The sequence below is a fragment of the Strix uralensis genome, chromosome 1 (assembly GCF_047716275.1).
Source record: "Strix uralensis isolate ZFMK-TIS-50842 chromosome 1, bStrUra1, whole genome shotgun sequence".
Classification (NCBI taxonomy): Eukaryota; Metazoa; Chordata; class Aves; order Strigiformes; family Strigidae; genus Strix; species Strix uralensis.
The window spans coordinates 118,882,276-118,908,572 of NC_133972.1; the positions used below are offsets into that span (position 1 = coordinate 118,882,276).

The window sequence follows — 26,297 nt, forward strand, 5'->3', positions numbered from 1 at the left end:
AAAAGTGTGAAAGTGAATTCAAATCTAGGTCCCCAACATGAACTCTCTTTCCTTTCATGACAGATTACTCCCTTCAGAGTTCAGTGAGATGTCTAACTAAATATATTTCCACATGTGCCTTTACCTCTTGGTGACTATGCTATTCTTTCAAACAGCAAGGGACTGAGCAGAAATCTGAGCTTAACTTAATGGTTCTTGAACATGCTAATAAACATCGATAGAAGGAGGTATCTTCAGAAGGTTACAACTTCAGACTTCAGACTGTTACAACTGAAGTACCTACTTTTCTTGCATAGCTCTAGTTCCTCCATACTCTGAGAAAAACATCTGTTACATTCCTGTTTCATACTGGTGATTAAATTTGAACTGCAAACTGTGACACCATTTTTCAAAGGTGCCACTGCTGAACAAGAAATCTTTAGCAGACACGGTTTCTTATGAAGCAACACTTGTTTTACTTAGCCTAACATCTAGCACTCCATGTAAACAATAAAATTATTATCTTTGCTATCCATAGATTTCTGGCTTTAGATAGTACTGATTTTCTAATGATTTTCAATTCTACTTTTGAGTTCATTCTTTCAACCAAAACCACCTTGTCTCTTAAAGAATTTATTCTAATGTAAAACATTAAGCTAACATGATGCAGAATGAACAAAGAAGCCACCTTCAATAATTAAACAGCCTACATATTTAATGAAATGTCTTGCTTGCATTAGAAGTACTGGTTAACAGCTGCAGAATATACTTTGAAGGCGACTTAAAAGTGCAGAGATGACAAGAGATTGCAAATCTCTGCATTAGGCATTACAGAATTTTGTCACATTAATATGCAAACAGCTTTCTTTTAAATGTGGAATGGTGCCAAGCTGTTGACAGAAAGTGAAAACAGCATTTTGTTAGCCTATATAAGCACCAGCAGGCAAAGTAGCCATACAGTGTTGCTGGCAAGGTTTCAGTCTAGTGGCAGTTGGAGGAAATGACTCCTTTCATTTGCCTATTGATAAAACCTTTGAGACTTTTTTTTTCCCTTTAGTGTACACCTAGCTTCCAAAGACAGTACTTTCCAACAATGTTTAGCAGCTGGTATTAGCTGTGATATCTATTACAAATCATGAATAATGTGAGAATAATAAGAGCTCCCTCTTTGACTGAACACAACGTTAAGTTTGTTGACTACATCAGTATACGCACATCAATATAATTTCCATTGATGTAATCGGAACTTGTTTCTCCTTCAATGGGCTGCAATCTCACTCGAGAATGATCATCTGAAATGGAAACAATGGAGAGGAAAAAAAGTAATTAAAGACATGTTCAGTAACAAAGCCTTCATCAAAATACTACTTTAAAGTCAAACTAAAACCTCAGCATTTGCAAGTTCATGCTTGTTTTGTTGTACATGAAAATATTGTATCTACGTTCAATCCTCATTTCAGTCATTCATAAGGCTTTCCAAATCCCCTCTGATTTTCAGTCTGAATATCTTAAATATTTCTAGTGTGAAATCCATTGCAATTTTATGTGTTTTGCCTTGATACCCCCTGTCTTTTGTCAATAAAATAAATAACTATGTTGTCAAAGGTTTAGTCATTTGGAAATGCTTCTGCCAGTACTCAAAATAAGCCGAAGTCATTCTACAAGACATACTGCCACCTCACAGTTTCTGAAGGAAACTCATTTTGTTTTCAGTAAGGGAGAAAGCAAAACCAAAGTAATGACAAAACCCAAGCAGTCAGATAATGGCTTTGTCACCGAGTTTTGCTCCACTGTGGCCATCTATATCCGTGAATGTGCAAACACTTCCAACTCTTTTTTCCAAATGCCAATCCAAAGCACCATGGCATGAATTTGTTTCTTGTCAGCTGCCTCATTTTCTTTATGATACCACAGCAGTGATTAAGAAGTGCTAGAGGCTAGATCCTCCCCCGCCCCAAGAATCTCTGTGTGCTAGCAGGGCTTTTTCTTCTGTGAGACTCCATATGCTCCTCTTGATTCTCTTGGTTCAAAAGCAACCGAACACAATGGCTTTTCCAGAATGCTTCACAAGTTGTTGATAAAACAATTTGAAGGTATCATCTCAAGGATGGAGAGATGGTAAATAGCCACTGCTGCCTTGTTTACAAGTTACTCTTGCTAATTAGATACCTGTGCATTACTGTTTTTGAATGCTGCTTGCTAGCTGAGCTAATATTACTTGCAGCTGATGACAGACCTTCATGACTGTCATTATTTTGTTGTAAATGTAAACAAGCATTAGAGCACCTGAAACTTGCCACCTATGTCTTTAATAGCTTTTTCTTCCAGCTTTAAAAATCTAAAAGATAACAAATGAATGAAAGTACACGAAATGGCATAAAAACCCAACTTCATCATAAGTAGCATATTGGCCCAAATTATGGGGGAGGAAGGAGAGGGAAAATGGTTCTTAAAATAACATTGTTTTAGAATTACAAGTCAAGACATTTTCAAATGACTGAGTAGGAAGGGAAGAGGCAAATTCTTTATTTCATCCTCTTTTATGCTCCAGATCTCAGGGACTAGAGATCTCAGAGCTTCATATGTTTCTCTGGGATTCCCCTGGGAGAGAGAAAGGGCACAGTTTTAAAAAAAATGTAGTAAATCAGAATGAATTAAAAATCCAGCTCTAGGTCCCACACCACTCTTATTTTGCTGTTTTCTTGTGATTATCTCACCCAACAGTTTTCAAGAATGAGTTTTTCCAAACATGCTGGAATATTCAAATCAATTATGTTAATTAGGTCAGCCTTTTCAGACTCTTTATTTACTTTTCTGAGACTAAAAGTTGAGATGTGACCCTCCATTACATAACCCATGCTGTGCTATTCTCCGCTTAATTAAGCTATTTATCAGTTTCTGCAGAACAAAGTTTCTGCTGCTTTTCCAGTTTTGGGACCTGGTCCAACTTCTGCTAAAGTCAGCAGAATCCAGCAGTCAAGCTTGCTTGGACTCCTGGTATGTCTTCATCCACATTTTCATGATTTCCTGCATCATTGCCTTAAAAGCATTCTCACCAGGACAACTCAGGCTAGTAAAGATCTCCACTTTTATATTTTCTGAATTACTTAGGGCAGGATTCAGTTGTCTAAGCACAAGCATCTCATGCCACTTTATATACCCTGGCATATACTGCCTAGCCTTCAACTGCCACTATGGAGTAACACAGTTCTCTCATGTGTACTGTGTCACATTTGTTGGTCCTGCACAGATATCCTAGGTCACCTGAAATGTCACTACATGTCTATGTTTAGGCCACTGAATCCTGTCTGATGATGTGCACACTAATGAGTTTCATACTGGGCAAAACAAGCTTAAATTTCCCACTAAGGACCATCTTAAAAATGTAATTTACTGTTATTTCTTTTAGACTGATTTATAAATTGAATAATATACAGTGGTATCTTTTCTTTATCTTTCCTGTTATTTTGTTATTTTCCTTATTTACTCCATTCTTTCCTTGCAATTATTCTTGCTTCAGTTTGGGCAAAACTAAGTAAATTACTTCATACCTATATCTTCATATCCTCTTTTTGCCCTTTTTCCTCTTCACGTGCATCCTTTCTAGTACTGCATTCTCAGCTAAGTTTCTGGGAATTCTGGAGGTAATGAACTGCTTGATACCCATTTATTTGCAGTGGGGCTGGAATGACTCTCTTTTCATTGCTTTGGAAACTCTAGTTAACTCCTTGCTGCATGGCAACACTTCCTAATTTGAAAAAAAAATCTTTAGTCAACAAAAAGAAATGTTACTGTGTCTACACCTGTGCTTATGTCAAGTAGATTTAAACCTAAGAGGTAAACAAGCCATATATTTTTCCAACATTTATGTTGATTCTTAAATAGCCTCTAGGTTAACTGTCTAGATTCTTAGGATATTTTTTTCCTTTATACTTCAGCTGCTCTTGACAATTTTTGTAGCTTTTAAATACTCTGTTTTCCAGCTCATTGTTGATACCCTTCTATTAGGAGATCAAACTTAACTTTGCACTGATCACTTAAGCTTTCAAAATTAGTTATGTTAGAATCCATTTGTCTTTGTAGAAAACAGTAACAGATAATGAATATAAGCATTTTATTCTTGCTCCCCTCATGTTACCTACATGTATAGGCCAGCCTGCAGACTGTGATCTCTAACAAGCCCCTTGAGTAGCTGGTTGATTAGCATGCCTAGCCAATGACCCTTTCTTGGGACGTGCCTTGCTGATTCTTTGCAACTCAAGCCTTTTATAAATGTCTCGCCAAAAATCTTTAGCTGCTTTAAAAGCTGTGATCAATATTCTCTTCTCATTTAGTCAATACTGAATTGGATAAAAATAAATACAGAACCCCTCCCATTCTGAAATTACCTCAGGATCTCTCCTGAGTAAAAACCAATAGATTTTGCCAAAATCCATGCATAACCCTACACGATCACGGCAGAAACAGAATTTTTCTTAGGTAAAAAAGATTCATTTAGCAGATTCATGCCAGTTTTAGTTCCTAATGAGAAAACACAACTCTTTTTGTGTTCAGTAAAGAAGAAGCATGTTTTCTGTGGGTGACTGGACTATGATCATGATTCAGTTTGTTGATACAGCAACTCACAAGTTGTAGCCACTTTCAGACAATGGGTAGGGCACGCTTGTAGCCAATTAAACGCACATCACTTGGGTAATGTAAAGCATATTGCCATTTTGACAAGCTCCTGCAATGCTGGCCACTTGGTACTATTGTTTTAGTACCCTCAGAGAACAATAATGACTACAAGCAATAATGTAACAGTAGTATCTTGGGGAAAATTTAAACAAAGAGGATAAATGGATGGAAAAAATTACATTAAATGCTTTATAGAAAAAACCATACATCTAATTATAATCATGTACCCATAGTCAGTGGCATCTGAACCATCATATTTTTAAGTCTTTAAACATAGCATAAAAGGGCAATTTAGTAAAATTATTTTCAGCTAAAGAAAATACTTTATACTACTATCTGGGACATTTTCAAAAGTGAACCACTAAAATTTACTCGCAGACTCTGAGACAAGCAATCATTTATCCAGCAGAAAAACACATAAAATAATTAAACAGTTAACTACCCAATTTGCATACATGTATTTAACAAATGACAAACTGTGGGCAGTTTCAGCCTCTCTTTTAAGCTAGTGCCTTTAACTCTAATGGATTTTAATTTTAACTTGTGTTATCTGTGTTTTCACAGCCACATAAATAGGAAGTGTTATTGATAACAATTCCATCTAAGTCTTTCCCCTTGCTGAATACTGAGGACATTAGTAGTAAATTGAGATCTAAATGAGCTGACTTATATCTGCCCTCTCAGAAAGCCTTCCGTATCACTTGTAGTTGCCATTGATTTGTGTATCTAATACCTTCTACTTGTTTTCCCTTGGCTACTCATCACTTCATTACCTCAGACATATAGCACTAGTAGTCTTCTGTTTTCTTCAAAGTGTAAGGTGATGCCTAACATGACATTAAAGAGGGGACTGACAACACTAAACCTGGCTAAAAGAGAAGATCTACTGTCATAGGCTTGGACTGGAAACAAAATTTCACAAAGGAAGGCTAAGCATAAAACTTTTTGGTATTCTTATTTATGCCCAGTATTTTTACTTAAAAGATAATAGTCATCTAATGTATTGCTGCTACATCCTCACAGAATAACAAGTTTGTTACACATTAAAGATTGCTTAGAGGAAAAAAAGCAGAACCACATCTAGCTAACTTATCTTCTTTTGCATATTCTCCAGTCCGTCATGATATTCACATTTCCCTAGAACAGTAAGTAGCAGAGTATACATCCAAAATACACAGCAATACTATTGTGTCCATTCAAAATGATGTGGCAGATAGCATCTCTTGCTTAACTTGCCTTTGCCTCCACAAGCAGTTCCTGTGGGTTCTCCTTCTCCATCTGCAGCAAGTTACAGAGCTGTTTTCTCTTTGTAGACTGTCTCAGCACAGCTGGGTCACAGTGATGTAAGGGCCTATTCATACCACCTACTGTATGTCACTAAGTGAGGAGTTGGTCTCTCTAGACTCGTTATGCAAGCACTGCAGAGAGGACCTCCTGAGGTGGTGATTCAGAAGCATTCAAATGGGCTCTATTGCTGAATCATTTCTTTGGAAGAGATGTCCTTCTCTCTCGCAAGTCCATGTGCTTCACGGATGAGGAAACCTAGGTAGACCTGTGCCTGGACAAGCACCTAGACCAGGTGCTTAAGTTAGGCAGTGTAAATACGCACTACATACACCTTCCATAGGTCCTCCAAATGTTCAGACAATCAGCAGTTTATTCTACCATGCTGTCCCATGTACCTTGGGTTATACATGACTTCTAAACTCCAGCAGTATCATTAAATGATCCCTCTTTAAAGGCCATAATTCGTTTTCATGCTTACAAAACTTCTGATGTGCTGTGACTGCTGCTTATTTCTCTGCTTATACCTGCTTCATGATTATCTGGCTGGCTGGCAGAAACACATACGCTTTGCATCTTAGACTTAGGGAAGGGATCATCTCCCTTAGATCAGGGAAGGGATCATCTCCTACATACACACTGGGAACTTAACCTTTAAGTGCAACAATGCCAGTGTGTAAAGATAATAAATATATAATATAATAATATACATAACAATATATAAAAATATATAATTCTACCAAACTTGACATATTTTCTGCCGCCATCTTCATGTGCAGCATCTCTTGCCACAATATTCTGCAGTCTCATAATGCCAGATTTAGGGGTCATTCACCAAAGCATGCTATCATCTCCTCAAGTTATTTGATTATATCTAATCTTTATCAAGCTTGGCATTTTTAAGTTAAACATACAGATTCTGGTTTTTTCCTTAGAGTCTGTCTAGCATTAAGAGGCTAAGTCAGGATAGCTGTCACTGTTATTAAGGAATACTTAAGCAGCAGTATTGCCCACTCCTACAGTATCCAGAACCCAATATCAAGGTACCGATGCAATCATGGGTACTCTTCCACTAAGCTGCCAGGAGCAGTTTGGGAGCTGTTGGAGCCGAGTACTGGTTAAAGGTATCATTCTCCATTAGCCAAACGTTGACCACAGCAGGAAGGTATACAGAAGGCTAGTTGAGTGAAAAAATGCATTAAATCTGACAGTTTCTCAAAAGGAAAGGTAACATCTTCCCTTACTTTTACCTTCTTAATTAGAGAAGAGGAATATAAGACTGATGTGAGCACAAGGCTGGTGGTCATTCTCATCCAGTTATGAAGGGAAGTTAACACAGCGCACAATTATGTTGTCAACACTTACATGCAATGATATTCCCATATCTATTTTTCATTCTGTTCTCATCTTTCTTAGCTGAATCCCACGGTGCAGACTGTCCTTCAAAGAAACTCTAAAAAAGGAAAGAAAGTGACATTAAGAAAAGCATGCAGCAACAGTTACCTTACGGATAAACCAAGGAGAAAGTCAAACACTACTTGCGGGTATTGTTGTTAAAGTGTCATTTACCTGATTCTTTTACTGAGCAAAAATATGAGCCTCCTGTTTAAATGGTATTTATGCATGGCTCCAGATGTTATCTAAACTTTGACATGAAATTGCTTCTTGCTATTACACAGAAATACCTGTGTAATAGCAAGAAGAAGTATTTGCACCTGAAGTGCTATTAAACCTTTCCAAAGTTGCATGCTTGCAACACTATGAGTCCTTCATTTGTGCTATCCAGATTCTCTGCATAGTTCTCACACACACACATGAAGCTGAAGGAACTTCATCATCAGTGTTGGAGCTGCTCCAGTATTTGAGTGCAGAATTACACACTGTACTAACACGTTTTATTTTTGACATATCCACAAGTTTCAGTTACTTCTTGGCAGATGACCTCATGGATCTAAATATATCTAGGCATTTAAAAAAATGTGGATTCAACTAGCATGTATGTGTCTTTTTTTTAAAACAAAATTTATAATACCAAGATGATTATGTTGTCAGAGAATAAAAATAATATGATTTTGTGAAAGAATATTCACCCAACCACTGTGCTGTAGTTAATAAATTTAAGGTAAATAAGAAAGTTGAAGGTGCTAAAAATATATTTTCACATTAATAAAACACACAAGCTGCCAAAAAGGCAGCAAGTAAGTTGTTATGTCCTAACTATCTTGTGCATTCTGTGGTCTAAAAGAGCATTTGCACAATTACTTAATTTACACATTGTATCTGGAAGTCATATAATGTAGATGCATTTTATAATTTCATATTGAAATAATCTTCTGTTAAAAATATTTAGTTACCAAACAAACCAGTGGAATTCTATGAGGATGATGGTTGGTCTTAACTCATGTTTTGATCTTTTCACTAGAATGATGAGTAGATTAAATCTTTTGATTCAAGAGGGACATGAAGGTATATGATTTACTTTTCTGGTAACAGAAGCCAAAAATGGCTAAGTCCCAAACTAAACAGGGAAAACCTTGGGAAACTTGTATCTCTTGCAAGACCTCAACACATTCTGAGTGGTTTAAAATAGATAATGTCCATTAAATGGACTACCATTAGTATCCTTTGCCCTCAAACTTGAAATACATTGTTGTTCCAATTGCAATGATTTCCATTAGTAAAGAGCATGAAAGTCAAAATAAACCCTTGATCTCTTGTTGAAGTCAATGGAACACAGGGGCATTCAGTGTCTAAAATGTGTTTTCCTTTGATAAGTTCACTAGAGTGCTGGTTTCCAACTTATGATATGGAAACTCCTGGGAATACACAGACTATTTCTAAACAGTTTGTAAATAATAACTTAAGAAAAACAGAAGCCTTGTCAAAAGGCTTCAATTTGTCTGTCCATCTCTCCACGTCTCTTTAGAAAATTTTTAAAGGTTTGCAAATTGAAATGATTAAAACCCACTAATATAAGTAAGTTTCTCCTTAATCATTGGGTACAGCTCTGAGAAATGCAGATTGCTGCCAGGACAGAGAAGTGGAACCCTGTAAACCCTAAGATGATTTACCAATTTGTGGCTGTTTGCCAAAAAGGCGCCAATCTGATTATGTATCTGCCAATGGCATCTAAAGCAAGCAAGCTGTCCCACTCCAGAGCACTCTCAACTCAGGCTGGATGGAAAATACTTTTGTAATAAGCCAGACTGAACTGCATAAGGAATTGCTCTCCATGGGCGAAGACCTATGTCTCAATTTCTTGCAAAGTTCATACTTACTCTCAGATCACACTGAATCATGAACAATTAAAGACAGTTAAAGGCAAAATAGAGATGAAAATGTTCAGCAACAAAGCTCCAAAGGCAGAACAAAGTAGTCATTCATCCAGTCTAAAACTTGACCTGGTATCTTCCTCAGGATTTTGCGTTTCAAGCGGCTAGATAGACTATAGAGAACTCTAGTTTTCTTACAGTCCTTCTGCTAGAGACTTGTTCACAGAACTGATCAGTAAGACAGTACCCAGCAAGTGGTTTTGGGTTTAATTCACTAAACATTACATGTGCTGTTACAGAGGAAGAGTCCTGCTGATACAGCTTCCAAGCCTACACCTTCAAATATGGAGGACCAAATATACTCGTAGGGACTTCTTGCTTCCCCCTGTCCCACTAATGAACTTTTACAAAATTGCTTTAAACCGATCGATTAAAGTAAATCTCTGGAGACAACTTGGAAAGATTTGTTCAGTATTGAATTCAGGGAAGATATACAACAGGCAATGTACTGGTTTGGGCAGCTCGTCTGCTTCTCATCTGCTAATGTACGGGTTCAATTTCTCTCACCTGTTTGGAACTTCTGAAAACAATGATAAACTTAATGAGCCTTACAGATAAAATATCTCCTAATAATATATCTGCAACATAGACAATCCTATTCTTTAGAATACATATATATCAAACCTCACACAGTAACGAAAACCAGCAGACAGATTTACGTTTCCAGCTACTGCATATTGACTTAACTTTCTTTATTAAAAATGCATTATAGAAAAAGAACTCCAGATGTATATTTTTCTTTGGGTTTTTATCAATAAATTAGTAAATGAAGTAAAACCTATCACATTGGGAAAATAGACGTAATTTATGTAAATCCATTTTTCTTTTTAATTCATTTTGGGATACACACAGGTATTTCAGTGAGAAGTGTACCGAAAAGATAATTTGAAGGAGGAGGTATTACAGTGAAAAAGCATAAAAAGAAACAGCTATTGTAAAAGACAGCTGGAGTGTCATTTCCTAAATTCCCCATGTGCTGCCATTATACAAACTGCAACAGAACGATAATCCACAATGAATTATAAGGAGAAATCCCATTTGTCCCACAAGTAAAGAACAGAGCAGATACCTCATAACAGATGAACTGTCAAGATCTTTCCTTACTTGTGAGAAATGTACGTTTCATTACAGAAATTCTTTTAATGTCTTTCCTGACATATCACTCTCCAGGGAGACTGCTGCACAGCAGCCCACACATTATCTTAGTGGCTATTCATTCTAATTCATCCTTAAAAGTTTCTTAAAAATGTGGACTATTAGGAAGAAATATGCCCCCAAACAGCTTCATTCCACGAAATGTCTGGCAAGGGCAATGGAGACCTGAAAATGAGTGTAGGACATTTCTCAAATCATTTAAAATAAGTATTTCTTTAACCCAAATCACACAAAACCTTGGCTGCCCAGCCTTCATGATCTACTTGAAAAATGAAGCACTTCTCAAGCCAGCTGTTGGTACAGCAGACATTTCAGTATGCAATGTCAACTGTCATTCTGTTATTAGAAAATATTTCAATAATCTGGATAAAACAGTTTCTAAAAAAAGCCTGAATAATACAAAACTGCTGGATATGCAACATGAGAACTGGTCAGTGATGCAGCAGCAGGACCATTTTAGGATGAATGTGAAGCTTTTGCTTGCTTTAACTCAATGCTGCAGTGGTTTCCATTAAAAATTAAATATTTGCCAAGGGCTAATTCACTGTGACCCTCAGACTAGAAAATAACTGCACTATCTCAAATGAGAGGGGGAGATAATTATTGCAAATACAGATTTTTTAAATTCCCTTTCCTCATTTAAAATTCATAAGACCAGAAAATAGTGGAAGGGATCTATATAAAAATACAGTTTGAAGAGGCTGGAATGTGGAGAATGGGGTGAGATCTTCAGGATACAATTTGTAGCTTTTATTGATTGTAATTTTTTTTGACTGTCATTTTTGGCAACACATTTCCATCCTGGATTTTCATGCTTCCAATTAAGAATAGTAAAAATAATGCATCTTTGTAAGCACTTTAAGATCTACAAATGTAAAGTGTTGAGCGGGATTACTATTTTTATTATTAATCCAAAACCAAGCAGCAACTTTTTCAAAAAATACTTCATAGTTGCTAGGTGACAACAGTGTAGTCTCCTACGATGTCATTTACAAAGTGCAAGCTTTTACAAGCAAAGAAATGAGAAGTTAAGGACATCATAAATCTTGCTCTGCCTACTTAATAAGCAAGAATATTATTCACAGGTACAAAGAAATGCATATTTCACTGTGTAACAATCTTAAGTTTGATCTGTGGATTTGTTTTCAAATGTATGATTCTTTATGATGTCTGATTTTACCAATTGACCCTAAGTTTCTCCACTGATAACATCCAGTTTTTCATTGCTGTTTCTAGATAACCAGATTAAGATGTACTTTAGCAAAATGAGCAATTTGACCCATTCAGTTATAAATGCTTCTGGATTTGTTTTTAAGCTACATGCAGAGAGTTACCCACACTGTCTACTTTAGGCTGGACCAGACAAGTAATGGTGGTCCTAATGGAGATCCTTGTCTGGACTCAATTAGCTACAGAAGAAACTTACATTTCTACCATAGGTCCTTTGCGTTGCAACTAAATTAAATGCCTAAAATGCCCTGAATTGGATAGTGAAGATACATTGCTAGTTTTACCTAAATACATCACCCTTTAACTACTGCTGTGTCCACTTTATATGTGGAGATTACAGATGGAAAAAAATGCATCCATTAAACTCTGAATTAAGATCCTAGTGTCGCATTAGACTCTTCTTTGTATTTACAAACCCCAGTAAATACACATTTTATTTTAAGCAAGTCCATAAATATTTGGAGGACAAGGACCTTCAGGCTCATTTAATGACAGTGAAGATTTATGAGTACAGTAAATCTGTCATTTCATTGGTTTTTCGGCATTCAGATTCTGCAAAATATCTGGCATGTGAGGATGTTCTTGTTACTTATCAACAGTAACTGTTTTTTTAAATAGAAAAATTGAAATAATCACATTCAGTTTGCTGATAACTGAATATTCAGATTGTTAAGGAAGTAAGAAGGAAGAGTCATTGATATGTTAAAGAAATCTCAGAGGTCCAAGTTATGAAACAACATTTTTAATCTTCTAGTCACTTTGAGGAAAGATTTTATCATTGAAAACGCATCACCTGCAAGTAATAGATCACTCCAAGTGTTTGTGAGCAGTAGTAAATGTTTTCACTGATGGCGATCCACTGTATGCGAGCAGCTCTTCATACTTCAATCATTGCTTTGGTCACTGAAAGCATTTGTAGATGACAGCATACCACTAGAGAATATATTCACCATCAGTTTTTTTCTTCTCTGTCAGCTTCAATCACTGAGAATTATGTCCAGTTTTCAAATAATGGAATTTAAAAAAACATTTTACTATGCCTGCCCTTGAAAACTGTCTGTTGCAAGAGCCAATGTGAAAATCTATCTAATCAATGTAAACTGCCTTCAGCAGTTATAAAGCACTTACCAGTGTGTTACTGTAACCTAGGTCTGAACATGGAAGAAAAAAACCCAATAAAGACTGTTGCAAATAGAACATATTGATGTTATTGCCAAAATTCCCTTGTTCTCTTCGGAATTTTCTGGAAAAATAAGGCTGATAGGTTACATAAAGCTTTCTGAGTGTGAGATAAAAGGTGAAGATCAGTCTTAAAGCAGATACACAGCTATAGTCTGACATAGAGCAACTCTCTAATATTGTTCCTGATGCTCCTTTACGTGGTTGTGCCTCCTTGAACTGATGTGAAAAAAAAAAACAAACATCCATTCATAAAGACTTGCACAGTCAGAAGTAGGAAGCAGAGTCTTTTCCTTCTCAGGTGCATTTAGGTTAGTCTACATTACTTATAAGAAGAGTGAGAAAGCAAAAGTCCTTCTGGTCTTTTGAGACTCTAAACATCATAGCAACTGCCTACATTAAATGTTGAAATGGAAGGGGAACCGTTACCTCCTCCACTGACTAACTGCAGCATGGCTTACCATTCGGATTTCAAAAGAAGGACTAAAACCACATGGTAAGACAGAATCTGGTACTAATTCTGTTGTTGTATTGGTGTGTTAATTTTTCAGCAGCAAGACGCTTTCAATTAGTGTATTTTCTAATACATCTGTATTTTTAAAGTCTCAGGCTTTGGTACTCCCTGGACAGCTGGCCAGTCTACTCAAGCTATAACTGCATAATGAAAACATATAAAAATGATTGAACTGCTTTGCTGTGGAAACTTTAATGACACGGGTACTTGTAGCAGTTAGCACGAGTTAGCTCTAGTTGACAACAGTGTTAGCGAATGCACATGAAATTTAGTTAACACTATAGGATAAGTGAGTAGCTCAGTTATAAGAATAGACAAGCAACTTAAGTGAAAGTGACCTGTCAGTCACTGTGAAAGTTGTGAAGGTGATGCACACCTTCAGGAATAGCAGATTGTGAGTACCAGACATGGTGAAGGTTAGTTTTGAGGTGCCAAGTGCATTCAAACAAGATAATCAGGAATTAGGTATTCTTTTCTACCCAGTCCTATAGCTGACAGTGTCCTGGGTTGCTTGGAAAGAGGACCCAGAGGACAAGAGAAGAAGCCACCTATGAGACACAGTAGAAGAACCCATGGTATGGCTGGAACCACCACCCAGACCTGCCCGACTTCTCTCCTGGACAATGTCCTTTCTCCTGAAGAACAGAGAAGTCATGCAATTTGTAAAACTGCATGTATCTATGATTGAAATATTTTGGTAGCTGAGTACATTTAGTCTCCAAGGACCAACTGTCATTTTGTCTTAAACCATGACAACATTGCTAAAGAGAGTGTCATGGAGTACTTCTATAATAACTAACAAAGAATTACTTTCCATAAATTTTTTAAACCAACCTATTTATGAGACCTATTGATGTAATTTCTTACCTTGGGATCTAACACTGCCACACCTGAAGTTCACTTGTAAGATTCAACAGCAGGAATAGAAATCTTTATAGATTCCACATTTCCATTTTATCTACTTAAGTTTTAAAAAAACTCCATTACTTTCATTCCTTTAAAATTCTTTAAGACATCCATATAAGGAAAGATTTTAGAAATATGGTGAAATGTGAATTAGTAAGAGGACTGCAACAGAACATACAATTAAAATTCTAATTTAGAAACTTATTCCCTGGCATACTAGATAGCAATAACTTAACCTCATTAATCTTCCTGATTTATGTCCAGCAGAAAAATATAGTATGTTGATGGGATTTTATGATCCTCTTTTTGTAGGAAGGACCCTCTGGGTGCAATATGCGTACTTGCACTGTAACTAATGTGCAGGATACATTATTTTTAAATTGTGTTTAAAAAAAATTAAAGTTGGTCTCAAGCAGTGCTTACTTCCTCTCATGAAAATAGGTTTCCTGCTTTTGGAGGATTTAACGAATAACTTTCATGTACAGCATGTGGGATTTTGGTATCTCCCTATTCCTTCCCCACTTTTTTTAAAACACGATATGTAATTAAAAATTTTATTCACAACTATCAGACCTTGTACATTGTCAAGACAGTGAACTTGAGCAACACTCATGACTGTAATGTCTGTAAACATAAAGGGAATGAACACAGGCTACACTGAATACCAACTACTTTGTGCTTTGATGGGAAATCTCTTCCAGGGAAATACAGAAATACATTGATCACCATATAGGCACCCTCCATCCTGTTGTGAACAAAATTATCTGCTTCATTATTCAGTAACTCTGCTATCTCCTTACTTCCTCCCTATGTTGTTCCAAAGGATGAAACTGCACATTAATTGCATACTACACGAATAAAAGATATTTCTTTTATTTTTTAATATATATTTCTTAATGAGAATTCCTACTTACCAAGTTATTATTTACACAAAAGAGGCAGGACTCAAGGTTACATACAGTGTACTGAATATGTGGATAAGGGTTTTAAGATAAATCCTAAGTTAACTTTTTTATACCACCTTTGGAAGGGTAACATGAAAATACCTCAAATGACCTGGACAGAAGGAAAATATTCAGCGTGATCACTATGACATGGTTTGAATGAAGCCAAAAAGGAGAGGTATCTTAAGATACTGAGTAAAGGCACAGACAACAACTCTGAGCTAATGCAGGTATCCAAGGTACCATTACAACCATCTAACTGTGACTTAATTCAGGGCAGTTAACAACATCATTATTATTATTAACACATTAAAATACATTATACATTAATATATCATTATATATAACGATATATTAATATATATTATATATAATGTATTAATAATAATTGATATAATAATAATGGTGCAGATGTTGCTGATGATGCTGATGATAATGTGCCTCTCTTGCCTCCACCTTTGAAAACTTGCCTCACTTTCCTGCATTAGAGAATAAAGGTATCCAAAGTAGCCATCGGCTGCCAAATTATCAGTACCATCACTCCTTTTACCAATGTCACAGTGGTAACTTCTGGTGTTCTTTAGTTGCAGTTGTTTTATAAGTAGCCACAATGACAGAGCCCCTAGAACTTCCAGACTGAGCAAGTTGCAATATTGCTGTTAATGGTGCTACAGGCTTTGATTTTTTGCATCACAGATCTGAACTACTTGCTAAGATCCCTTGAGACTTCCTCTTGAGCAAACTTCGCAGAAGAAAGGAAATGACATCCTCTCTTACCTAGCAGTGGTCTCCTCCAGCTCCTCTTTCCTCCTTGGCTGTAGCTCTGCTTCTCATTTCCTTTCCCTCTATTTGGAGTTACTTACATTTACATAAGGATGTCTGTATCCCTCTGCATTGTTACTCTATTAGAATTTTGAAGACTGTGGGTTTTTCTCGTCTCGTTTTTTCGTGTTTTTTTTTTTTTTTTTCCAATTTTTAATCAAGAAACTCTTTTTCAAGTGCCCTTCTGCCCAGAAAAACACTCCTTCCACAATACTACTTAGAACTCTTAAGTACATCACTCCTAGATTTTCTCTGTTGAACTCAGAATGTTAGCAGGCAGATGGATTCTACAAACTGTTTTCAGGTACCTTAGAGCTTTGAGAGTATTATTTGGGATTTTTTGGTACACTTTAGATTTTAATTCAAAAAACTAATAGAAGATTTAAATATTTCTTCTAAGTCTAGCCCATTTTTCCTCCTAAAGATTAGGACTATGATATTTGATTTACTTTACAAATAATAAAAGCTTACCCCAGGGAATGGTTTCAAAGAGCTAATGAAATGTTATTAAAACAGAGCATAACGATGCAATGTGCTCTGAAAAAAGTGGGCAAGAACTACAGACTTTTTTTCTTCCTATATAAAGAGGAGAGTTTGAAATTGGTATAAAATATAACAAGAAAGAAAAAAAAAGAAAAAAGAAAAATGAAAATGAAAAATACAGAGAGGGAAGAAGAAAAGACACAAAAAATTCTTTAGTCATCAGAAGAAAAACAATAGCGTGCATTTAACTGAAGTAGTAAGCTTTGTGTTGTAGTCATTATAATTTTCTGTTCACTCGTGTTTTATGGAGTGATCGATAGAGCTACTCCACTCACTGCCTACATATGCTATGTAATGCACAAAACAAGGCTTAAGGATTCCAAGAAACTCTTTATGAAGTGGCAAATACTTACTTTCCACGGCAATATACTTACTTTCCAGGATCTGATTGACACTGTAGGCTGGGACACTACTCTTTGAGCAACTATATTATTTGAAGGGGTACTATTTATTTAATACCTGTGCAGTTCTGTCATCTGCTTGTTGAAGATTATTTCTAATGAAAGGTGATCAACATTGACCTGGTGGACACATACGCTAATAAGAAAGGTGACTTCTGACATATTTGTAGCTAATCCAGTAATATTTTTGCCTGATTTTATCTGAATAAATGATTGTAATCGAGACAGTGCACTGAGCTCAGGATTCACAAGAACTGCCTGACTCTTTAAATTACCACCTGACCCAAGCATAGAAAACCTGATAACATCTTCAAACCACCTGTAAAGACAAGCTGTTTCTGATTTAGAACCACACAATTTGGAAAAACCTTGAAATAAAATTCCCTGAAACAACAGAAAACAGCATGTGGAGAAATTAAACAAAAGCAAACAAATGTTGAATTTGAAAAGTGAACAGAACCCCTCCTATCTTCATCCAAGTTGTAATGTACACACAGCTGATCTAACCTTTCAGAAGCGATAAAGCACCCCTCAGATTTTGCTCACTAAGTGAGCCTCAAGGGTTTTCATGAGTGTATCTAGGCCACTCTAGTTAATATAGTTTGGATAGAAGATAAGAAAGAAACAAAGCTCACATAATAAGATTTTAATTCTGCTACAGGGTGACACTGACATCATATTAAACTACAAGATAAAAGCCAGAGTACAGTGGCATGCACAGACGGAACACAAATATTTTGCACACTGTTGTTTTTCCCAGTGGATAAGATTGTATTTCTCAAGGGAAGTAAGAGTAGTAGGGTAGGCTAAAATAAATAAGGGTTTACTTGCAGTGCCCTTTTAAAAAAAGGATAGCACTTCATTGTGCTGGTTCATTACATTTTTTGATCTTCACAGGAAACTTTGGTGCCTCGATGTCTGCTTTGCTTGTTTGCAAATACACTATTTGCTAACATAACTAAAGACAAACATTCATTCCTCTAGGTTTGACTTTTAGCCCAGCATTCTCCTTGTTCTAAAGAAAAAGATATCCTTCTATCTGAAGCTATGTGTCTATTTCCTACTTTTCCTGGCTGGCATTCAGTTCCTGCGCCTATCATTTGCTATTTTCTTCTGCTCAGGGGAGAGCAGTAATGGGTCACAGTAGAGCCACTGAGTGCTTCCACAGGGATGTGAGTTCCTGCTACTTTCCTATTCAAAAATCCTGGTTCCAGCTTTTTCCCAGACATCCCTCTGCAGGCTCTCACTCTATAATTGCTTCCTGCCAATCATCTTCCCTTTGGACAACTAAACACTTACTGGAGAAGAGTGGGTGGGTAAAAACCTTGAAAAAAAATGGTGTTGGTCCTAGATGATTCCACACCTCTCTGAGAAACTACTGAAAGAATAACACAGAGTATGGAAGAGCATATAATCAGCATAAAAATAATAGTGTATTAATGGGACTGACAATGATGACAAGTGTTGCTGTCAATTGTTAACCTAATCATTTTAGCATGCTCACTGTATACTGACAGACAGCAGCGCTTCAATACAGCCCCAAGACTACTTGTTAGAACAAAGAGTGTCTGGTTAGGTGCACTAATGAATAGCAGCAGCTTACCAATGTGAATTGTCCTATTTTGATGTTTGAATTGTATATACAGTACTTTCTAATTTCAACAGAGGTATCCCTGCAGCAATTTATCAACCAGGCTTAAAACCAGACAGTTTATTCAAATATAATACATGGGATCAGAGGCTACTCAAATGGCCCAGACTCAGCTAATGGATAAAGTGAAGTGAAAGTACTCTGGGTTAACAATGAGCGAGGGGCAAAAAGGGTTGCTGTCCTTAAACATTGTCACTTGAGGACCACTTCTGCATCATTAATCTAACATCAGATATATGGTACTAGTACTTTGTCAATGGAAAAGTACAAACATACAATACACAAGTGACAGTTCCACTATGGCATGTATCCACAGGACCCTATCAATGGACATTTGGATTGTCCAACTCTATTTCCTTGTAATCAGCTACTATATTCCTGATGCCTAAGAAATAAACTTTCAAAGAGCTTTAAGAAGTCTTCTAAACTTGTACTGACCTTGTGCAATACAAGATCTTTGAATGTCCCAGTGCAAATGTCCCTTCTTCCGTCTTATTTATCACTCATACAGCATACATTCAGAGAATATACTCTGCAAGTGAAATAAATATTGGACTAACTAACAGAAAAAAATCAATCTCCAGTAATAATGATGGAGAAGGCAATTTGAATGCCATCAGTCACTTACTAGGCAATATGCAACAAGGACGTCTCTTCTGCTCTAGTTTGGTAGTGTTCTACACTTGCTATGTACAAGCAGCAGCACAGTTTAGTAAAATAATGAACCAAATGTAATACTCACAGAAAACAGACTCCAACAAAAAAAGAAGAAAACTGCCACTGTTTGACAGGTCAGTCTTTTTTCTAAAGGACAGTATGGTGAAGACATGAAGGCGAGTTGTTCATGGAGTAAGGGAGCTAACTGAAAAGTTACAAAGTCCATGTAACACAAATGGATTATGAAATAAGAAACTTAAATGAAGGGTTAGTCACAGAGGAAAAGATAGTGCAAAATATTGTTTACATTCACAGTTTTACGAACAGAAAAGGAGTAATCGTAGTTCTGCACTTTGATCACACCCATGACATTATTCTGTTGATTTTTTCCTAATGTGCAGGACCCTTGAGAACATGTCACCTAGCTACTCTTTCGTTCAGATTCTGATCTTGCTGAGTATCAAAACAATTCTTCAGTAATGAAAATTGAAGTTTAACGACTTGATGTATAATTTTGTTTTTTGCAATCTGCTTCTTCATTTTCTCTTTTGCATAAACTGAGCAAAATACAGCAATTTATCAGCTCTCTGTGGACATTTCAAGATTTATATACATTGCAGCTCTACATTTTTATTCTACATTTCCTTTCATTAGAACACTGCACTCGAGCTAGATTAATTGAGGCAAGCCAACATTATAAAAGCTCTTTTTGAATAGCAGCAGATGCCTTTATTCTCTGCATCCCTCCATAAAACAAAACTTTTTAAAATTTGAGTCTCTATATAAATATTTCCCTTACAAGACAATACAAAGATGCCAGGCATCTGTCTCTCATTAAGCCAATTACTAACCGTTTAAAATAATCCAATAAAGTCCATATTTATCAGATTTCTTATTAAAAGTATTAGACTCTGTGTGCCAAATTGTGCTAAGGGAACCAGATAAACAGATGAAGAATAAGCTAGATGGACAAGAGTGACTTGGCACTGAAGCATTCCAGTCCTGACATTTGGTGGAAGTTCCATCTCTGAGACAAAAACCCATTTAAACAAAAGCAAAAAATTTACTGCTATGAGATTCAGAGATGTCAGTTCAGTAGGGACTAGACTTCCAGCTGGAGTACTAAGGAAGACATATACTAGGGAGTATACAGCTGGAGTGTTAGGGAGGTCAATACTGAGTTGAATCCTGTGTAACATCTTTATTAATGACCTCGATGATGGGGCAGAGTGCACTCTCACCAATCATAGTGTCATTTAGGTTGGAAAAGACCTTTAAGATCATCAAGTACAACTGTTAACCTAATACTGCCACCAAACCTTGTCCCTAAGGGCCACACCTACACATCTTTTAAATACCTCCAGGGATGATGAGTCAATCACTTCCCTGGGCAGCCCGTTCCAATGCCTGAGAACCCTTTCAGTGAAGAAATTTTTCCTAATAGCCAATCTAAACCTCCCCTGGTGCAACTTGAGGCCAGTTTTCTCTTGTCCTATGGCTTGTTACCTGGTAGAAGAGACTGACACCCACCTTGCTACAACCTCCTTTCAAGTAGTTGTAGAGAGCGACAAGGTCTCCCCTGAGCCTCCTTTTATACAGGCTAAACAATGTCGGTTCCCTCAGCTGAAGAGAAAGAAGTGTCTCAGTTTCTTTTAATGCTGGATACAGGACTCATTTGAATGCAGACTGTGATACTGAAATTTTACCTGACAGCTCAATGCTGAGGACTACCTTCCTGATACAAGTGATTTGCTGGACATGGGACATAATCTTTAAAATTAGGTTTCAGCCCAAATTGCATCAAAACTAGAAATGTCCTGGAATTACCTAACATAAGTTACAAGAAAAGATTTGTCTTCCAAAGCAAAATAGGCTCCTGGGACACTGGGATAGTAAAAACAGTCAAATTAGTAAAAGACAGTAAGATAGTAAAAGACAGTAAAACTGATTCAGGCCCAGTGAACCTTGAACTCCGCTTTTCTCCCACACTTAGAGTATCCCACTGCTAACAACATCTAAGGTTCCAGGAAAAACCTTTTTGTAGCTGTAAGCTGCCTGGATTTAGTGCAAATCTGTCAATGTGACATGGTGGTCCCATGTCCCACCCTGGCTCCCTACCTAGCCCTAAGTCAACCTCTGTAAGCTGAATCTTAGTTCCATAAGAATATATTTAAAAGTATATCTGAGACAATACCCCAAAATAGTATGGTTTGCTTTTTTCATATTAGGTAGCTGAATTTGGAAGTTACCATTCTTGGAAACTTTACTGTAGTCATAATAGCTGGCATCTAAACTTGCCTTATCAGTTAAAATACAAATACTTGATATGATACCAGATGAAACTTGAATTTTAGCAGAAATCAAGACAATTTTTCTGTTTTTCATTAGAATATGCCAAAACTTTTCCAGGCATAGGCAGAACTGTATGGTGAATTGAATACTTCATTCCTTTATACAGATGCATTTTCAGCTTTTTAAAATGTGGTATGTATTAGTAGCATTAAAAATACTATTTTCTATAGTGTATTGTGGTGGTTTAGCCCCTGCCGGGGTCTGAGACCACGCGGCCGCTGCCCCTCCCCCACAAAGGGAGTGAAATACAAAGTCCCAAGACTGAAATAAGGAAAGGTTTAATACAACAATGCAATAGCAACACAACAAACAACAACAATAACAATAACAGTAATAGTGATAGCAATGAACAGAGCAAAATAGCTACCAAATACAGCAGTGAGAGGAGCAGATGTACAAAACCACACGTGCACCGCACTCCCACGCCAGGAAAAATGTGACGCGCCAGGATGTGACGTCCGCATGGTATCTGAATAACCCGGCTAGAGCTCCCCCCACTGCTGGGGAAACTTAACCCTATCCAGGTTAAACCAGGACATGTATTTATTTTGTTTTTCTCCATGGCAATAGAGAGGAAAGCAATCTTTTTTGCTTTTTTATATTGTTACACTACTAAGCTTGAGCACTCCAAGACACTGCTCCTCCACGCTAAAACAGTCATATGAGTAGCACCATTCAAAACTTTCATGACACCAGAAAAAATCATGTTACTATTAAACTTCTAGATTAGTCAGTCAGGTTTCCAGGGACTCTGGCACTCGCTATTCTGCAAAACTGGGGAAATAGGACACATAAACAGATGACCTCTACTTTTCTCAATCCCAGAGACATTGAATCACTACCCTAGTATAACTCCAGAGTTATCACCAGAGTTTGTGGGCTGTTGTGCCAGTGACGACCCTCACCCTGCCGTCTCAGTGGAGGCAAGGGATGCAAACACACAGCACAACAAAGATGCAAGGGATATTGATGGATCAGTAATCATGGTAACACCTGTGAAAGGCCACACTTAGGACCTCGAAATGCAAAAAGATGCTGGGGACATCAGCCCATCTGAAGTGTATGTATACCAATGCACACAGCATGGGTAACAAACAGGAGGAGCTTAAAGCCATGATGCAACAGGAAAATGATGATGTAGTGGCTATCACAGAAACATGGTGGGATGTCTCCCATGACTGGAGTGCGCCAATTGATGGCTACAAGCTCTTTAGGAGGGACAGGCAAGGAAGGAGAGGCAGTGGGGTGGCGCTGTATGTTAAGGACTGTTATGATTGCTTTGAGCACAAGTGTAGTGAAGACAGGGTGGAGTGTCTTTGCGTTAGAATCAGGGGGAAGGCCAACAGGGCAGTTGTAGTGGGAGTCTATTATAGGCCACTCAACCAGGACAGAGAGGTGGATGAAATATTCTATAGGCACCTAGGAGAAATCTCACAATAGCTTGGCCTTGTTCTTGTGGGAGACTTCAACTTCCCAGACATCTGCTGGAAATACAACATAGCAGAGTGGGACCAGTCTCAGAGATTCCTGGAATGTGTGGGAGACAACTTCCTGACACAGCTGGTGAGTGAACCAACCAGAGAAGGTGCTCTTCTGGATCTCCTCTTTGTGAACAGAGAAGGACTGGTGGATGATGTGGTGGTCGGAGGCTGACTAGGGCACAGCGATCATAATAGAGTTCTCTATTCTTAGAGAGGTCAGGAGAGAGGGCAGCAGAACTGTCATCCTGGACTTCAAAAGGGCTGACTTTGACTTGTTTAGGCACCTGCTTGAAAGAATCCCTTGGGAGACGATCCTGAAGGGTATAGGGGTCCAGGAAGGCTGGACGCTCTTTAAGAAGAAAGTCTTAATGGCACATGAGGAGGCTGTCCCCAGGTGCTGTAAGAGAAGCTGGCGACAGAGAAGACCACCCTGGCTGAACAGGGAGCTTTGGCTGGGATCAGGGAGAAAAGGAGAGTTTACAGCCTTTGGAAGAAGGGGCTAGCCACTCACAATGATTACAAAGATGCTGTGAGGCTATGCAGGGCGGAAATCAGGAGGTCTAAAGCCCAGCTGGAAATTACTCTGGCTTCAGCAATCAAGGATAACAAGAAATGTTTCTAGAAGTACGTCAGTAGCAAAAGAAAGACCAGGGAGAGCCTCCATCCCCTGCTAGATGCAGGAGGAAACATGGTAACAAGTGATGAGGAGAAGGCTGAGGTCCTTAATGCCTTCTTTGTCTCAGTCTTTAATAACAAGACCAGTTGTATTGAGGGAATCCAACCTCCTCAGCCAGAAGACAGAGACTGGGAGAATGACCCCCCTGCATTCCAGGAGGAGATAGTCAGTGACCTACTGCATCACATAGACACACACAAGTCTATGGGACTGGATGGGATACACCCGAGGGTGCTGAAGGAGCTGGCTGGGGTGCTCGCCAAGCCGCTTTCCATCATTTACCAGCAATCCTGGCTGACCGGGGAGGTCCTGACAGACTGGAAATTGGCTGATGTGATGCCCATATATAAGAAGGGTCGGAAGGATGATCCAGGAAATTACAGGCCTGTCAGCTTGATGTCGGTGCCCGGGAAGGTGATGGAGCAGCTCACCCTGAGTACCATCATACTACACATGCGGGACAAGCAGATGATCAGGCCCAGTCAGCATGGGTTTATGAAAGGCAGGTCCTGCTTCACAAACCTGATCTCCTTCTACGACAGGGCGACCTGCTTATTGGATGAGGGAAAGGCTGTGGATGTTGTCTACCTTGACTTTATTAAGGCCTTTGACACCGTTTCCCACAGCATTCTCCTGGCAAAACTGGCTGCTCGAGGCTTGGATGGGCACACACTTTGCTGGGTAAAGAACTGTCTGGATGGCCGGGCCCAAAGAGTTGTGGTGAATGGAGTTAAATCCAGTTGGCGGCCGGTCACGAGTGGTGTCCCCCAGGGCTCGGTTTTGGGGGCCACTCCTGTTTAACATCTTTACTGATGATCTAGATGAGGGGATCGAGTGCACCCTCAGTAAGTTTGCAGACGACACCAAGTTGGGTGGGAGTGTTGATCTGCTCGAGGGTAGGGAGGCTCTGCAGAGAGATCTGGACAGGCTGGAGCGATGGGCTAAGGACAACTGTAGGAGTTTCAATAAGGCCAAATGCCGGGTGCTGCACTTGGGTCACAACAACCCCCAGCAGCGCTACAGGCTTGGGGAGGAGTGGCTGGAGAGCTGCCAGTCAGAGAGGGACCTGGGGGTGTTGACTGACAGCCGGCTGAACATGAGCCAGCAGTGTGCCCAGGTGGCCAAGAAGGCCAATGGCATCCTGGCTTGTATCAGAAATAGCGTGGCCAGCAGGGACAGGGGAGTGATCTTACCCCTGTACTCGGCACTGGTGAGGCCGCACCTCGATTACTGTGTTCAGTTTTGGGCCACTCACTACAAAAAGGACATTGAATTACTCGAGCGTGTCCAGAGAAGGGCAACGAAGCTGGTGAAGGGTCTGGAGCACATGTCGTACGAGGAGCGGCTGAGGGAACTGGGGTTGTTTAGTCTGGAGAAGAGGAGGCTGAGGGGAGACCTCATCGCCCTCTACAACTACCTGAAAGGAGGTTGCAGAGAGCTGGGGATGAGTCTCTTTAACCAAGTAATAAGTGATAGGACAAGAGGGAATGGCCTCAAGTTGCGCCAGGGAAGGTTTAGACTGGATATTAGGAAGCATTTCTTTACAGAACGGGTTGTTAGGAGTTGGAATGGGCTGCCCAGGGAGATGGTGGAGTCCCCATCCCTGGAGGTGTTTAAGAGTAGGGTCGACATAGCGCTTAGGGATATGGTGTAGTTGGGAACTGTCAATGTTAGGTTAATGGTTGGATGAGGTGATCTTCAAGGTCTTTTCCAACCTAGATGATGATTCTATGATTCCTTCCCACAACTGTTTCCACGCCCTAGCCTCACCAGTTAGCACATCTCCACTGTTTTCCCAGGGAAAAAAGAAGAGTGCTGCTAGCTGAAAGGAGTAAAGCACAAATGTAGTCCACCTCCTGCTCCTCACTTTTCCTGGTGTTAGGGGCGACGGCCCTCACCCACTATCCTGCCTACTGCGTTCAGGGGAAGGAGGTAGCAATGGCAGAACCTAGGTGAGAGATGCAGGGTAGATCTGGGCTGGACCAAGTAGGGAAACACAAAAATTGTAGCATACCTCACATATTGTTCAGCATCACCTCCACTGAGGGAAGAATCACTGTTACACACTATCTCTGTGCTTTCAAATACTCCTGTAATAGCTCTGGGACTATGGATGTTTTCACCTTACCCTCCTGTGGCAGTCAGCAGGTGAGTAGCAGGGTCCCCAGATATAGGAGGGGATGTAGCAAAAGGTAAAGCTTTATCTGTGGGGAAGATTTCTGGTATCAGAGGGAGCACTTCTGGGGAATGAGTGTAAATATTGAGTAAGCACAAGCAGACCTTTTTGTCAGTGTGTAGCTAGATGAAAGTTTAGTAGTTTCATTCATTTCTTGGCCCTTGGAAAAGGGCTATTTTTAAAAGATCCAACCTGATCTCTTACAAGATATTTAAGTCAATTCCACTGTAGCATACCTGAGCTAAAAGAAAACATAATTCTAGTTATGTCAACAGGAAAGACATTTGCTTCCCAACTAGGCTGTCCTTCTACCTTCACAATATTTAAAAATTGATTGA

The 26,297-nt window shown here is 38.6% G+C and overlaps 1 protein-coding gene across 6 annotated transcripts in view; it reads right to left on the reverse strand.

Annotated features, from left to right (window-relative positions):
* PTPRM (protein tyrosine phosphatase receptor type M) overlaps nucleotides 1-26,297 on the reverse strand; it is a 506,311-nt gene that overhangs the window by 65,471 nt on the left and 414,543 nt on the right. For all 6 annotated transcript variants that reach the window (XM_074878569.1, XM_074878552.1, XM_074878543.1 and 3 more), the window contains 2 exons: nucleotides 7,306-7,393; nucleotides 1,195-1,271 (listed from right to left, as the gene is read on the reverse strand). In XM_074878569.1, coding sequence (XP_074734670.1) covers nucleotides 1,195-1,271; nucleotides 7,306-7,393 — 165 coding nt within the window. The remainder of the gene's footprint in view (nucleotides 1-1,194; nucleotides 1,272-7,305; nucleotides 7,394-26,297) is intronic.